At 31.2% G+C, this 14,953-nt stretch overlaps 2 protein-coding genes across 4 annotated transcripts in view; one reads left to right on the top strand and one right to left on the bottom strand.

Annotated features, from left to right (window-relative positions):
- Window positions 1–14,953, bottom strand: part of LOC129957523 (uncharacterized) — a 139,431-nt gene that overhangs the window by 105,850 nt on the left and 18,628 nt on the right. The gene's annotated exons all lie outside the window — the stretch shown is intronic.
- Window positions 6,942–14,953, top strand: part of LOC129957522 (nose resistant to fluoxetine protein 6-like) — a 47,854-nt gene continuing 39,842 nt past the window's right edge. The window contains exons 1-2 of one of the 2 annotated variants that reach the window (XM_056069862.1): window positions 6,942–7,074; window positions 14,525–14,773. In XM_056069862.1, coding sequence (XP_055925837.1) covers window positions 14,644–14,773 — 130 coding nt within the window. In that variant the 5' untranslated portion in view covers window positions 6,942–7,074; window positions 14,525–14,643. Of the gene's footprint in view, window positions 7,075–13,987; window positions 14,774–14,953 lie in introns of those variants that run through there. The other variant, XM_056069860.1, reaches the window with a different exon arrangement.

Raw genomic sequence — 14,953 nt, 5'->3', positions numbered from 1 at the left:
TATTCAATATTTTGAACGATTTTCGAAGTTTCAAGTGTGTACATACAACTTAATGACATCAGTCATTAAGTTGTATGTACACACTTGAACTTATACTTACAACTTAATGACATCAGTCATTAAGTTGTATGTATAGGTCATTGAATATGAAATGATTGACCAAGAATGATTCTTTGACTGTGACATGGTTTTTTTTTCTTTAATGTGCCTATATATATTATCATCTCGTTAAAATCTCATTAGTTTGGAATATTGAAATGAAATCTAGTTACAGTAGAACTGATGACTTGAAATGAAAAAAGTATTAACAAAAACAAAAACAAAACATGTTGAAACGTAGTCACTACATCAGTTTCAACCTGAAAAGCGATGGAACTGTCCAACACGCTCTAAGCAGCTGAAACTAAGTAGCTTCATTGTCATATTGAATCAGTCATATAAATATTGTAATTATAGTATACCATTAAGCTATTATTGCATAAATATTGTAATTATACTATTATTGTTTATTTTTATACTATTATTGCATAACTATTGTATTATACATAATATTGTGGGTGGTCTTCAGAATATCTTAAGTACTAAGATTAACTTTCGCGGCCATTATCATTTTATCAGCTACTTAATGTCTGCTCGTGTATTCAATAATTATATTGCTGCTGTTACTCATTCCAGAGGGTCTGACTTTGCTAGTCCATGTATCTAAAACTGAAAAAAAATTATTCATAGTTCAGGGAAAGACACTTCTTAAATGGTTTGAAAAACTGGTTCACCGGAGGAAAATAAAGGCTGACTTAGCCCCAAATGCCTGCTCGTTTTAGCTAGGAAATATGCGATAGGATCACTGTGGCCTGATGGTAAGTTATCCATTTCGGGACTGGAGGGTTCCAGATCCAACCCTCGAATCTGCTGTGTAAGCGGATCCGAAATACGTTCATTTCATCGGGGCTGAACGTCCTCCCGCTGGTATGGTGTGAATGTAAGGAGAAGGAGTGCCAGCTCAGATGTCGTCCTCTTCATCTGACCGTCTTCAAAATTACGAGGTTTCACCCGAAATGGTCCTAGTGTTTCTTTAAAATATCATCCATCAATATACTTAAACTGAGAGATATGGAATACCCTTTATGTCTTAAACGACTCTTCCAGAAGTAAATACTTCTGTCTATTTAGCCTAGGAACGCTGCCCGCCACGTTGAAATTACACAACAGGACTTTGGGGGTACATTGCTAAGTAAAAATATTAATCTTAGAGAAGACTGTATTCAAATTGAAAGGAGAAAAAGGAGTACGAAGTACGACTGGAAAACGCATTAAGTGCCCTAACATTTACTTTTCGATCTCGTGAAATTTGTAATTTCATAATAAATATATTTCCTATTTCCATTCTTCAGTTCCTCATTTTAAGGCTCCATTTTAAATAACGTATTTATGTAGTTCTTGGAAAAACATTTCATTACCTTCCCTCTCCCCTTCCTTTCCGTCTTATCTGGGCTCGCTTCAAGATCTGAATCATCTCGAATTTTGAAAACAGTCAAAAACAATTTATACAGTACAACCTAATTAACGGGAATCCCTAGTTTCCTACTGTTCGGAACCAGCAGGGTGAAAGATATGAGTACCATGCTGGGTAGTTTTCGCACAATTTATTTCAAGACGAATACGCCATTTTCCTTGTTTCTAACAAAATAAGATCACAACAATTTTTTCTCTACTTTAAGCATTTTAGATTTTTATGGCAAAAGCATCCATGTTGTTGGTTATACTAAATTTTGTTTTCTAAGGAAAAACAAAGCTTATGTCCACGACTCGCATTAATTTTATTTTCTCATATGCAAAATATAGAGATTGTCAAAAAAATCAGTGTAAATATATTGTAATATTATATTGCAATCCAACTGTCAAAAAATTATAATAAGTAATAAATATATTGCAATTGTCAAATCAAACTCGAAATTTTGAAGAGTCTTGAAGCTTTCCCCGGATTCGTAAAACACATTTTTGGAAAATGAGTGTCTGTCTATGATAAAGATAACTCAAAAGGGCTTTGAGCTAAACAGATGAAATTTGGTATACAATCTTTGCATCCAATTTATAGATATCTATCAAATGTTGAGCTCATTCCTTTTAGAGAATGTTTGTCTGTCCTCCTATGTGAACGTAAATTAGTAGGATAAGTACAAAACAGAAAACAGAATGTGAGAAAAGCAACAAAATTACAAATTCGATTTTCGGATACTATTAACTGCATACCAGAATTTAACTGCCAAAATTCTCGCCAAGACTCACACGATAGATTCAGTGGAAATGATAAATTCATGATAAAGGTTAATTTTTAATAACTTATATACGCCAATGCCACATAAGGTATTCTGTGGCTTATTCAAGGTTCACAATTTTTTTCCGTAGCGTGAAAAATAACACCTTTATCAGAGAGTAAGAAAGAAAGATTTGAGAAGACCACTCCTGATGGTTTGATAAATATACTAACACTCGGTTTAGTTTAGTTTATATTAACTTCACGTTTTAAAGCAACACTAGGGCTATTTTAGGACGAACCTTTTAATTTAACGCTCACCAGACCGGCTTACACGACGGTTCTTTGGTGGAATCGGGTCTCGCATCTGAAGCCCCCCCCCTCCCGGCTCCGAAGCCGGGACCACACGACCAGGCCACCGCAGTCTTCACTGATACTCGGTAATACGGGTCGAAATTCTGAGTCCTTTTTCCATCAAAAAACCGCTAACTATGTGGACCAGATGTACATGAAATGACTCCAAACGCCGACCGTAAATTTGGCGAACGAGAATATTAGGAATTGTTTACTGTCTTCGCAATTCTATACATATAATTTAAAAGAATTCCAAACTCTAATCCAAATTTTAGCTTCATTCGAATTCTATTTTTAAAAATATACTTTTAATTATAGCAGAAAAGTGCATGGCATAGTACTAGCATTCAAACGAATATCTACTTCCAATGAGCGAAAGAGGTCAACTCAATTTTTTTTAATATACTCTTTAATAAAGTTATTATTCAGAAATGGCATTGTATGGCATTTGGCGAAAAATAGTTACAAAATATTAAACTTTGGCGTGAATTTAACATTTTTACTGAATCTATGCTTAGGGAGTGTTTTGGTGAATAATTCCTGACATGCGGTTAATAATCGAATTTGTGTTTTAGACCCATTTTTCCCAAACGACTGAAATTCGACATAGAACTAACTACACTTGTAGTCACATATTCACATACCGAATTTGATATATTTAAGTTCGCGTTTGCGTGTTTCTGAAAGTACAGACCGACAGACGGTCAAGCCCTTTTTGAATTTGGTTCAAAATTTGATAAATTTAAGAAGTCGCATTCTGTTTAATATATCTGCTTAGTTTAAGAGACAATAAAAAGATGAAGCTACAATATCTTGAAATTTCCAAAATAGAATAACCGGATATTTACGATTTTAATAACGCTATGATGTGAGATATTATGGAACTGCCCTTATTAGGAAAATTTATATACACAATAAAAAGGACTTAAGTAAAACATTTAAAATGGCATAGCCTTAATGTCAAACAATTTGGTAAAATCGTGAACAGGAAATATCTAAATGATTTGTCTGAGGTCAAATATAATCAACATACCCGGCCAACCAGATAAAAAAGAAAAAGTGAAATTAAGAAACCAGGAAACACCAGGAAAGTGAAATTATTCCAAGAGCAACGTTTTTTATTTTATTTACGTTTTACATTTTTAATAGGCTTTTAAAATTATACGGCTTTTATGTTTCTCATCATTTGATGCTTACAAATTGTAGCTAGGTTTAATCCAAGGAAAGATGCTTTCTTGTCTTTTTCTGATTTATTTTCGCACGCACACGCATATAACAACACACATGGACGATGATCACACACATATAAGGAAACACATAATATATACATTTAAAAGTAGAAATTGCCGCTAACAAAGAGCGAACGAATAATTCTTTTTGCCGCTAACAAAAGAGCGAGCGGTGCCTGCTTGCACCAGTTTCACACCAACTCTCTGGTTGAAGTGTTTACAAATGAAAATGCTTAAGTGCGCTTCCCTCACATTCCAAACATACAAATGATCCAGAGCATACTGCGCCATCTATGTTCAGTGTTCATTTTTACTATATGAATAAGTATACAAAGAATAAAAAATACAAATTAAATAATTAAATAAAAACAAAAATGACAAATACTAAAATCACATAAACACAAATATTTGAAAGAATCATGAACATTAAATAATGCATAAGTAATTTAAAAGAAAGTCAAAACTACCCATTTTCTCGACGATACAATTGTTTGCCAAAGCGGCTAATTTTAAATATATAGATGATTCATCTCATGGAGAAAGGTTTAAGATTAGTTGAAAGGTTCATTACTTCAGTTTCAACTTGAAGTTCTAAATTTAGGTGAAATGATAGGAAATAAGAGAAATGATACTAGAATACTATATCCAATGCCATACCAAGATTTGAAGATAAGGAAATAGTTTGATGAGGGTGTCTTTAAGAAAATTCAATTCAACTGATTCAATTTCAATTGAATTCAATTGATTCAATTTCAATTGAATTCATTCAATTTCAATTGAAATGTTTAATAACCAATAATGACGGCGAATGAGCTGGCCGCCAACAACTTGCAAACAATCTCTGATGGCTATGGAAAATCTGACGGCTATGTGCTACTCCCATTTGAACGAAGTGATAGACAAAATTTGCTGAAATTTAAGCAAGTAAATAAAATTATACGAATCTTATTTTTCTCTTGTATTGATGTTTTCTGTTTGTTATTCGCTTTGTGTTTTGAGGGTCACGATCCCTATTTCCCCCCAGGAATTCTAACTGCGATAAGCGACATTACGTTTCAAGTTAACAAATGCTATTCTAGATTAAAACTCTTGTTCCTCTAAAACAAATAAAATAAACAAAAATAAATCTAATAAATTAATTATACAAACATGCTTATAATTTTTTGGAATAACATGCAGTTTGACGGAAAACAAATATGTTCTTAGTCATAAAATAAATATTAAAAGGGTATTCGCATACTCGGTAATAAAGGTGAATTTATCTGTCTTCTAGGCTCATGTTTTCCTCAGCCGATTGATTAAAGACAAAATTTGACAAACCAAAAACAACTACAATTGCAATCGCAAACTCACATACTTGTAACTCACAAGTCAATCATCTGTAACTCACAAATTTAATATATTTAAATTATTGCATTTTTGTGTTATCGTGTTGACATAAAAGTGTGAACTTATATTAAGTTACAGGCTTCTTCTGAATAGATTCTGAGGGCTGCGGTGGCCTGTTGGTAAGGTCTCAGCTCATTAACCGTAGGGTTTTTAGGTTCGAGACCCGGTTCCACCGAAGAACCATCGTGCAAGGGGGTCTGTTGCACGTTAAATCTGTCAGGGTGGCCAAACGTCCTCCCACTTGTGGGGCGTGGTGTGGAGAGGTGGGTGCCAGCTCAGGTGTCGTCTCCTCGTCATCTGACCGTGGTTCAAAATGGCGAAGTCCGTCCCAAAATAGCCCTAGTGTTGCTCTACAACGGGATGTTAATGAAACTAAAACACTGAATAGATTCTGCTCAAAATGTGATGAAAATCTATAAATTTGGTTTAAAGGCCATACACCAAATTTCACCCATCTAACTCAAAGCGGTTTTGAGTTATTTTTGTCACAGATGGAAAGACATAATACCAAAAATGTATTTTTTCGAACTCAAGGGGATCTAAAAGCGGAGATACATCAAAATCTGGAGCTCGAAGTTTTAAGCCATTACAATATTTTTTCTGTACTTCGCTTACAAGAAAGTAATAAAGGGAAAAAAAAAACTGTGCGCAAAATGTTCTTTTTTAATGTTATTATTTATATCACCATTAATTAACATAGTTATGTATTAACCTAATAATCAACTTATCAAAACGAAAAACAAACAAAATGTGATTATTCCCTTCAACATTGTAGGACATAACGAACTTACAAGCGTATGTTAAGTTGTGTTGTTTTTGCTGTGTAAGAATGTGGATGTTCTAGAACATTCCATAGATGAGCGAATATCGCGAAGCAAATAACCGCAAATGGAACTTCCAAGATAAAAAGAATTATTTGATTTTTTTTTTTTTTTTTTTTTTGGCCGGAGGTGTAAGCTTATTTGGCGAGAAAATAGAATTTTCGACTTCATTCATGTCCCATTCAGGTTTATGCTAGTGTCAAAGAGCAAACACCTGTTTTCTTTTAATTTCTAAAAGCAAATGGAAGAAATTTCGAAACCATCAGCTTTGATAACAAAGATTTTTTTCTATTTCGATTTTGTTCTCTCCTTCACGTGGCCACAACGCGATGTAGTGGGGGGTGGGGGGGATACTCAAAACAAAACAACGTCCAATTCTTAACAATTAAAGGTTGTTATGTCTATTTATTTTTTTCTGAATGCAATTATAAGGTCTTTGGCTTATATCCGCCTTTTCTATAATTGGCACAAGGTGTAACACGTGAGAAGAAAATTAAAAAAAAAAAAAAAAAAAAAAAAAGAGTTTCACGAATTTCAACTGTGGTTCCGAAATTCAAATGAAATGTTCTGGACTGTTCCGAATAACACTAAAGGTAAATATATTCTATAAAATGATTGACAAGGTTAATTATGTGTGATTAAAGGCTAATTTTTAATAAAATTCATTATTTATCTTCCAAAAGTATAGTTAATCGTAGAAAATGATACAACAGCCCACAGTACTTCGAGAAAGTCAATTTGTCTTCCAGACTGAAAAAACGATCTTTATTTGAATGCACTGACAAACTAGTCAAGGTTAACTATCCAGACAAGGTTAACTATCCCTTAAGTAGTTAACCTTGAAAGTTATTAATAATCACTGTAATATAATCAACATGTATATACTACTCCGGAGGAAAAATTGCAAGAAAATGTATCTTATTTCTACTGCTGTCTTTCCTAATCACCAGTCTCACTTGATTCGGTTTCGAAAATTGTAAAAGTATTTGCTTTAGAATATAAAGTAGATACCTTTATTAGACTAAAGGTAAGATTATATACTTTATTCTTTGATATTGTCTTATTTCCTTTATTATTTTCAAGAATACCTTTAGAATTGTCTGCAATATAATTTCTACTTCCCCTAATCAAAATTCCACACCCGAGTTCTAAATGCTATTAAATTCTTATCAAAACGAGACAGCGCGTCGAAATTTGTGTTTATTTATTGTGTTATTGTGTCGAAATTTGTGTGCACTTTTTTAGGGACTACATATAAATTGCTTCAAATAATAACGATATAGCCGGCGTCCTGGTCTAGGGGTAGAGCGTCTTCCCCGTGATCTGGGCGTCCCGGGTTTGAGTTCTGGTTCGGGCATGTTTGTTCCTTACTCTGTGTTCTATCTGCGAGGTGTGTGAAAGAGCACCCCCCCCCTGTAAAAAGGGGTTTTGCAAGAGAGTGTGTGAGTGTCATCTTCATATGAGCGAGAAGTTCAGACTTCTGCCCTCGGGTGCTCAGGGGTCTTTACATTCAGAAGCTACTGCACAAACTCGGCTTTAATCCTTGATTTCGTCAGTGGCTTGTCTATGGCAAGTGCCATAAGTAACACATAACGATATGAAAGGATAATTTCAGTAGAATAAGATAATTGTTTATATTTCATGCACATTAAAATTTATAAAAAGAAGAAACTATAGGATGATTTATAGAAATTAAATGGTATCCTTACATTTTTAATAAGAATTATTTACTAAAAAGAAAAATTGCATTCATTCGGGATATTATTATTTTTTATGTCTAGATCCTTATTCAATCCGAAAAAAAAAAAAAAAAAGGCTTTAAGATCATAATAATCTGGCGTATCTTTCATTTCAATCCAACTTGAAATAATATTTTCCTTTTAGTTTTACGCCGCTTGTATATTCTTCAGCCCTGCAGTTATAAGACAACCATTATCTTTGTATATACGAACCCAATTTTTCTGCTTTTAAGATTTTAATAATTAATTATGCAAGACCTCTTAAACCGTTAACTTTAGCGCTTAGTGAAAGAGCGTAACACAAATATTATTATTCAGCAAAACGTCGTTCGCAATTTTCTTTTAGACTTTTCACTAGTTTTATAGTCTAAAGCACTAGCATCACTAGCTTCCTCTGTTTAGATTGTTTTATTGAACTCCGTTGAATAAGTATTACTTTAAATTAAAATTCTACTGATCTATCACCCTGGGTATTTCGTTTTTTTTTTTTTTTTTTTTTTGTGCTACTCAATTTTATGTTGGCAATAGTTTTTTTAGTTGTTTAAAAGTACTCAAAAAAATCTTTTAAGCTATATAGTAAAATTAAATTCCAAATATTTTAATTCATTATCATAAAATAATAGTTATGTTCTTTAGTAGGATTAGATAGAAAATTAATGAAGTCAAGAAAACTTTCAATCTTTTTTTTTCTTTCAAATAATTAATATTAACAAGTAAAAATATTCAATACAAACAAGAAATATTTATAGTCAAGGAAATTTTTTTCTCTTATAACATTTCAACAAAATGCGTAAATTAATATCTATTTTAAACTAGCATCATTTTTATATATCATTTCCGTTGTTTTGTTTTTTTATTCTATTTTCGAACTTTAGAGCCGTAAAATACAAAAGAATATTTGAAATTCTATTATAGATTTATAAATATTTTCTTAATTATAACAGAATAAAATAATGCGATTTCAAGAGAGGTTGCTCGAAACCAATAAACTAAAATATCGTACAGACTTTCTTTTCCAGATTTGAATTATTAAATTTTTTTTCATTGGGATTTTTTTAATATTTCGTTTTCTTATTTATTTACTAAATGGAAACTATCGGCATCTTTTTGTTTATTTGTTTGTACGAAAATAATCGGATATGGATATTTTAACAAGTTAATTTACGGTCTTAACCGCCTTAAAGGTCAGCATTACAATTTAAACACGCTTAAAAAAGGCTAAATCATTATCCAAAATCGAATTCGAACACTAATCGGATGGGGAAATTTTTTTCAATAGCCCTTTTTGAGAATAACAATAAAAAAGCATAAAACTAGGGAACTTAGTGATCTATAGTTTTTGCGACATGGATGGTTCAAGTATTTTGCTTGAATTCCAAATTATTAACTACTGGAAAACCAAATCTTACTTACGAGATGTTAGTTAACACCTATTTTCTTATTTTAAGAGCCTATTTGTGGACTTGCATAACTTTCATATAAACTCGAAAAAATAAATTTTTCAATATTTTTTTTCCTCTGGTCCTTTAGGTTTTGTTTTATTATTACTTTTCTGGTATTACCAATAATATTTTGGCGCACTTTCATAAACATATGAAGCAAAAGCAATAATAAATGAATTTTATGTTTCTTTTCGTTCATGTGCGAAAAATGCGTGTTAGTTTAAGTAAATAAATAAATGTGATTATTGAAATAAAAAAGACATCTCATTACCACATAATTTCATATTACACATACTGTGTAGGACGAGTGTACTCGTCATCGCTAAATGTTTGCGACACAATTTAGATACGCATTTTCCGAAGCGATCGATACAGTTAACTAATTAATATTTTTATGTAAAAGTAATAATAAAATATTTTCGACTTATATCATTTCAGCAAATTTAGTTCATCTATTTAATTTTTTTTTAATTTTCTCTATGATTTTTTTATATTTCCTTTTTACGTTTATTTTCCCAAATTAAACATCCGATAATTTTCAGAAACACTATAATATAAAATTCTCAGTTAATTTCTAATTTAAAATTCTAAGTTCTAATAATTTTGTTAAATTTTAATTCGTCATAGTTAAAAATATTTTAGAAAAACTATTTTGCAATTTGTTTTCAAATTATTCTCTTTTTCTCACTTTAGACTAACTGAAAAATAAGTTATCTCTGTGTAGGTAACAGAACACAAGATTTATTAGAAAACTGATTCAAAACATTCCTTCTGAGATATTAAATGATGTTAAACCTGATGATGATTTCATTAAAAATAGAACAAGGCGATGATTTTATCCCTCATATCTAGATTCGATTACTGTCTGCAGCACGAATTGAGTGCACTGCCATTTTTACGGATGATTACTTAAGATACTTTCTTAAAGTTACAGAATTTCGTTCATAAAGTTTTTAATTTAGAAGCATGGTTAGATGACGAAGAGGGCGTCTGAGTCGACATTTACCTCTTCAAATTCAAACGCATAAACAATTTAAGTTTGCAGATTTTGAGACGAGGTCCGTATACTAGCATACTACTTTCATAAATGGGTTTGGAAGCCAAACTCTCCTATCTCGAAGCCGAGATTCAGCTTCTAAAACTTCAATCTTGCTCGCTAATTGTTAGTTTTATGATAATTTGATCTATAATTGAATATTTAAAAAAAGCTTTATAACAGCTTTCCCATCGATTTTTGTGCATTTGAATTATATTTTATAACTAGCCGCCTTTGGCGACCAGCCGGTTCGCCGATCTTAATGTTCGCTAAAATTTTAATAATTTAATATTTTATGCAATTCCAACTTTAATAGATTCTTCAGCAAAATATTTTAAAACTTCACATTTTGATAGTCATATAATTCACTCATAATATTATAAAGGCCTTCAGTCATAACGTGATATGTATCTCTCAAATTTTCTGTTAGCTCCCGTAGAATTTATGCTTTAAATTAAAGTGTAAATGATGAATCTGCAATTAATATAATAATATTTTTATACTGAAATAAAGCATTTTTTTTAATAATATGATTACTGATAACAGAGTCACTGAGCGTTTAAACTTTATGGGCACTAAAGAATATCTTTCTTAATTTATGTAATATCTCAAGAATTTGTCAACAAAATTTTCTCAGATTCATCATGAACAGATCGATTAATGAACAATGTTTCATTTTAAATGCATCAAACACTAAGAAAATAAAATGAATCGTTTAAAATAATCGGTCGAAAACAGGTTTAAAAAAACTACTTAAAAAACGATGTACTTAAAACTATAAGCATATATCAAAAAATATATAACTAACATAAATACAATTTAATTACAAAAGCATGCAATTAGCCTAAAAATAATTTAAATCATTGAAAACAGGTTAAAAAAAAACTACTTAAAAAACGATGTACTTAAAACTATAAGCATATACAAAAAATATATAACTAACATAAATACAATTTACTTACAAAAGCATACAACTAACTTAAAAGTAATTTAAATCGTCCGTTGATAATGGTTGCCATGCCAACAGTCAGAACACAGTGCGCATGCGTGAATTTTCTTCGCCTTTTACGATAACGCAAATGCGTGAATTTTTCTACGCCAGTTGGGGTGACGCTATGCAGATTATACATTTTTAATTTCCTTTATTCTGTGTTATTTTAATTCAAAAGTACTTCAGAATGAATCTAAAACATGGATTAATTAACAACGTTTAATTTTAAATGCATTAAACATTAAGAAAATAAACAGAATCGTTTGAAATAATCCGTCGAAAAATCTTAACCCTAGCCTCATTACTGTTGGGAGAAAAAAAGAACTAAAGCCTAAATCATTTGGCGTTGGGGAAAATGGAAGATTATTTTGGCGGAAAAGTTGGCGGTGGGGAAAATGGAAGATTTTTTTGGCGGGAAAGTTAATTTTTAATTAATAATTAAAATTTCAAAAAAAGGGACCCCAGGTGCACATTCCCGACCTCTAAGGTATACATGTACCAAATTTGGTAGCTGTATGTCAAATGACCTGGCCTGTAGAGCGCCAACACACACACACACACACACACACATTGAGCTTTATTATAAGTATAGATATAGATATAGATATAGACTAGGAACTGTCTCCTCTTAGGGCGCATTTCACCCAAACTTTGATTCAAATTTTTAATTTTATGCTTTATCACAAACTTAATGTATTTAGATCATTAGATTTTTCGATTATTTCGTTCACGTATATGCAAAGTTGAATCGGCAGACTAATTATTTTCAAAATTTGATAAAAATCAACAAGTTGGTATAAAAACCGCAAATTAAAATTCATTCCCTTGTTGTTGTTGAACTGCTGTTTTGAATTCCAAAACATTTCAAATAATATGTTTTGCAGATTCGAGGCGTAGTAAAACGTCTATTTGTCAGATGTCGAGAATGTCGAAATTTTCTTCTCGTTATTTTCAGGAAGTTTTTTTACCATTATTTTCTATTGATAAACGAAGGGGAAAAAACTTTGCTTAGTTCGTAAAAGAGAAAAGTGTTTTTAAGTTTCTTCGCTTGAATAAACAAGTTCTCATACTGGAAGCAGTACGTTAATACCAGTTTAAAAACCCACAGAAGGAGGGAAGAGATGTTATTTTATTTCTTCAGAATCGTTTTCCTGACACATCAAAAGACTTTGTTTTTAAAAAAGAATTTTTATAGTGTGATTACCCAGTAAATAATAAAAGTGTGCGCGCGTGGGTGCGTGATTTTTCTAACAATGTCAAAAATAATTTCAACTTTTTACTATTCTTAATTATTAGACAATAGCAAAATATACGTCCTTTTGAAGAGAAAATTATTTTTACAATGACTATATCAATCTCGTCTAAAATATGAACAAGATTTACATAAGAAGAAAGATAATCAAAATCCTGCAAGAATTCTGACTAAAATACTTACCCTAATTAATTGTTTAACTACTTGATCTGAGTATTGATTTTCTAATTTGATAACACATATTATTTGGGACATTTATTATTATTTTAATTTCTATAATAACATAAGGAGCAATAATTTTTCCAATTTATTTTTGCATTTTAAATTACTTAATGCTTTCACTTAACTGCAGATTCAAAACTACAAAATCAACAATTCGATGCGTCTGTTAAACATGAAAAGGGGTAAATTTAATACTTACTCCGATTACAATTTGAACGAACAATTTTAAGAATTATTGTTGTTTTGTAATGATTATTTAAGAACAAAGTTTCTTAAATTGTTGATAAAGTGCAAATTGATGTCACATAAAACAAATTAGAGTTCTTAAAACTTCCTAATTAATAATGCTAATAATAAAGAGTAATTATTATAATAAAATCTTCTCAGATTTCACAAAACATTCCTTTAAAATGTGTTTGATAATCGTTTTAAAAAGGAATTCATTTTAAATTATCATAAATGAATGGCATCAATTTTTCTCTTTGATTTTCTTACCATGAAATGCTGACAAATTTCTTTGAGTTGAAATATATTTTTTTTTAATTTATTTTATTTCATTGTTATTATTTTGCTTATGAAGAATAAGTAAGGAAACAAAGAATTGATTTAATTCTAGAAATTTTTTTATTAAAAAAACAAAAATAAAACAAAATACAAATTTAAAAATAAAATTAATTTTAATTCTATTATTAATTAAAAATTTTCAAAAATTCAAAACCCCGAGGAAGAGATTTTTTTTTTGAAATTATTTTAGAAGCAAGAAATCATAAGCTTAGAGCTCTAAGGAAAGTAAGTCATTCTTCTGGCCCTTCTAGGCTGTACACCCTTAAAAGGGCCCCCTTTAAATTACGACTTTGGAGTTGTGTGATCTTTTCCAAAACAATCCGTCATTATGTCGAAAGTTCCCAACTCCAGGTGTTGCGTACCAAAGTGGATAATCCAATTTCAGTAGGCAACTGCCTCCGGGCTATGAACTTTCTCGCGAAAACCCTTTCACCTAGAAGGTCACGTGGAACTGTGGATTCTCTGTTGCTTCTGCACGGGGGATTCCAGCACTTTCTCCTACTCAAACACGAAAAAAGAAACTGATAAACAAACTAAGAAGCGTCAAACATACAACTAGCTTCTAGGGCGGGTCTTACGCTAGTGACGTCAAAATGGGAATTAACAAATGAAAGCCCAGAATAAAAACCCTATGGGGAATTCAATTTTATTAAAACAGGATATTTCACACATATTTTTAGCAGATTATCTGATACATTCTTAGATTTAAGGATTCAAATATTTTGACCTGTTCGTAACAGACGTTATAGACACTAAACTTCTATTGAACGTATTTTTACTTATATTTTATAGACTATTTGAGATATTTTTGATTGAAAGTCATTTAATACTGTTTTCTATTTAATTATCTTAAACATCGCCGAAAAGATTTTGTATCATTATAGTTCAAGTGACCTAACTGGGTTCAGCTTCTACCTGATTACATTGTTTCATCACGAACTAGTTATTATTACTTTGAATATAGATTTTGACTGCTGGAATCTTCAAAGCTACTGTAGAAATTATTAGGAATTGTTTAGGACATCGCTTGAATTTAATTCACTTCATCAGCAAATTTTTCAATATCATTTTAACTTATAATCAATTTATAAAATATTTCGATCGCTAAATATCTTATCCTGAGTTTAAAATTCTTCGTGAAGAGATTCCATCATGAAATATCCAAATATTTATCTGAAAATTTTATTCTTCTTCTTGCTGGTTGGAACTCTCTCGTGTACATCATACGTAGGTTCATCATCTTATGCGACTGAAAATATCACCCGAGCTACAACGCCAGAACCAAAGAATGAAGATTCTTCGCTATCGAAATGGAAAGCAGCTGAAAAGGCAGTGAAAAAATTAGCCGGCATGATAGTGAAGAACTCTTTGCCTGCCATCATGCAGGCATCGGAAACTTTAAATTTGACAACAGGTTGCACAAAAGGTCTCTTCAAGCTCTTGGCTGATTTCAAACAGACTAAACTCTGGGCGTTTAGAAGTAAGTGATTCTTTTATTTTTTTGTATTTCTGTTTTTAAAATTTATAAAATTTTAGATTTGAATTCTTTTGCATTTATTAGTATCCAGCCATATGCACTTTCGTTTCGAAAAATACCATGTATTATCAATAATTTTTCTAGAGCATGTATTATCCATTCTAATTCATGCATGATCACTAA

The sequence above is a fragment of the Argiope bruennichi genome, chromosome 11, assembly GCF_947563725.1.
Source record: "Argiope bruennichi chromosome 11, qqArgBrue1.1, whole genome shotgun sequence".
Classification (NCBI taxonomy): Eukaryota; Metazoa; Arthropoda; class Arachnida; order Araneae; family Araneidae; genus Argiope; species Argiope bruennichi.
Note: the sequence above shows the minus strand (reverse complement) of the source record. Positions and strands in the feature narration are given on the sequence as shown.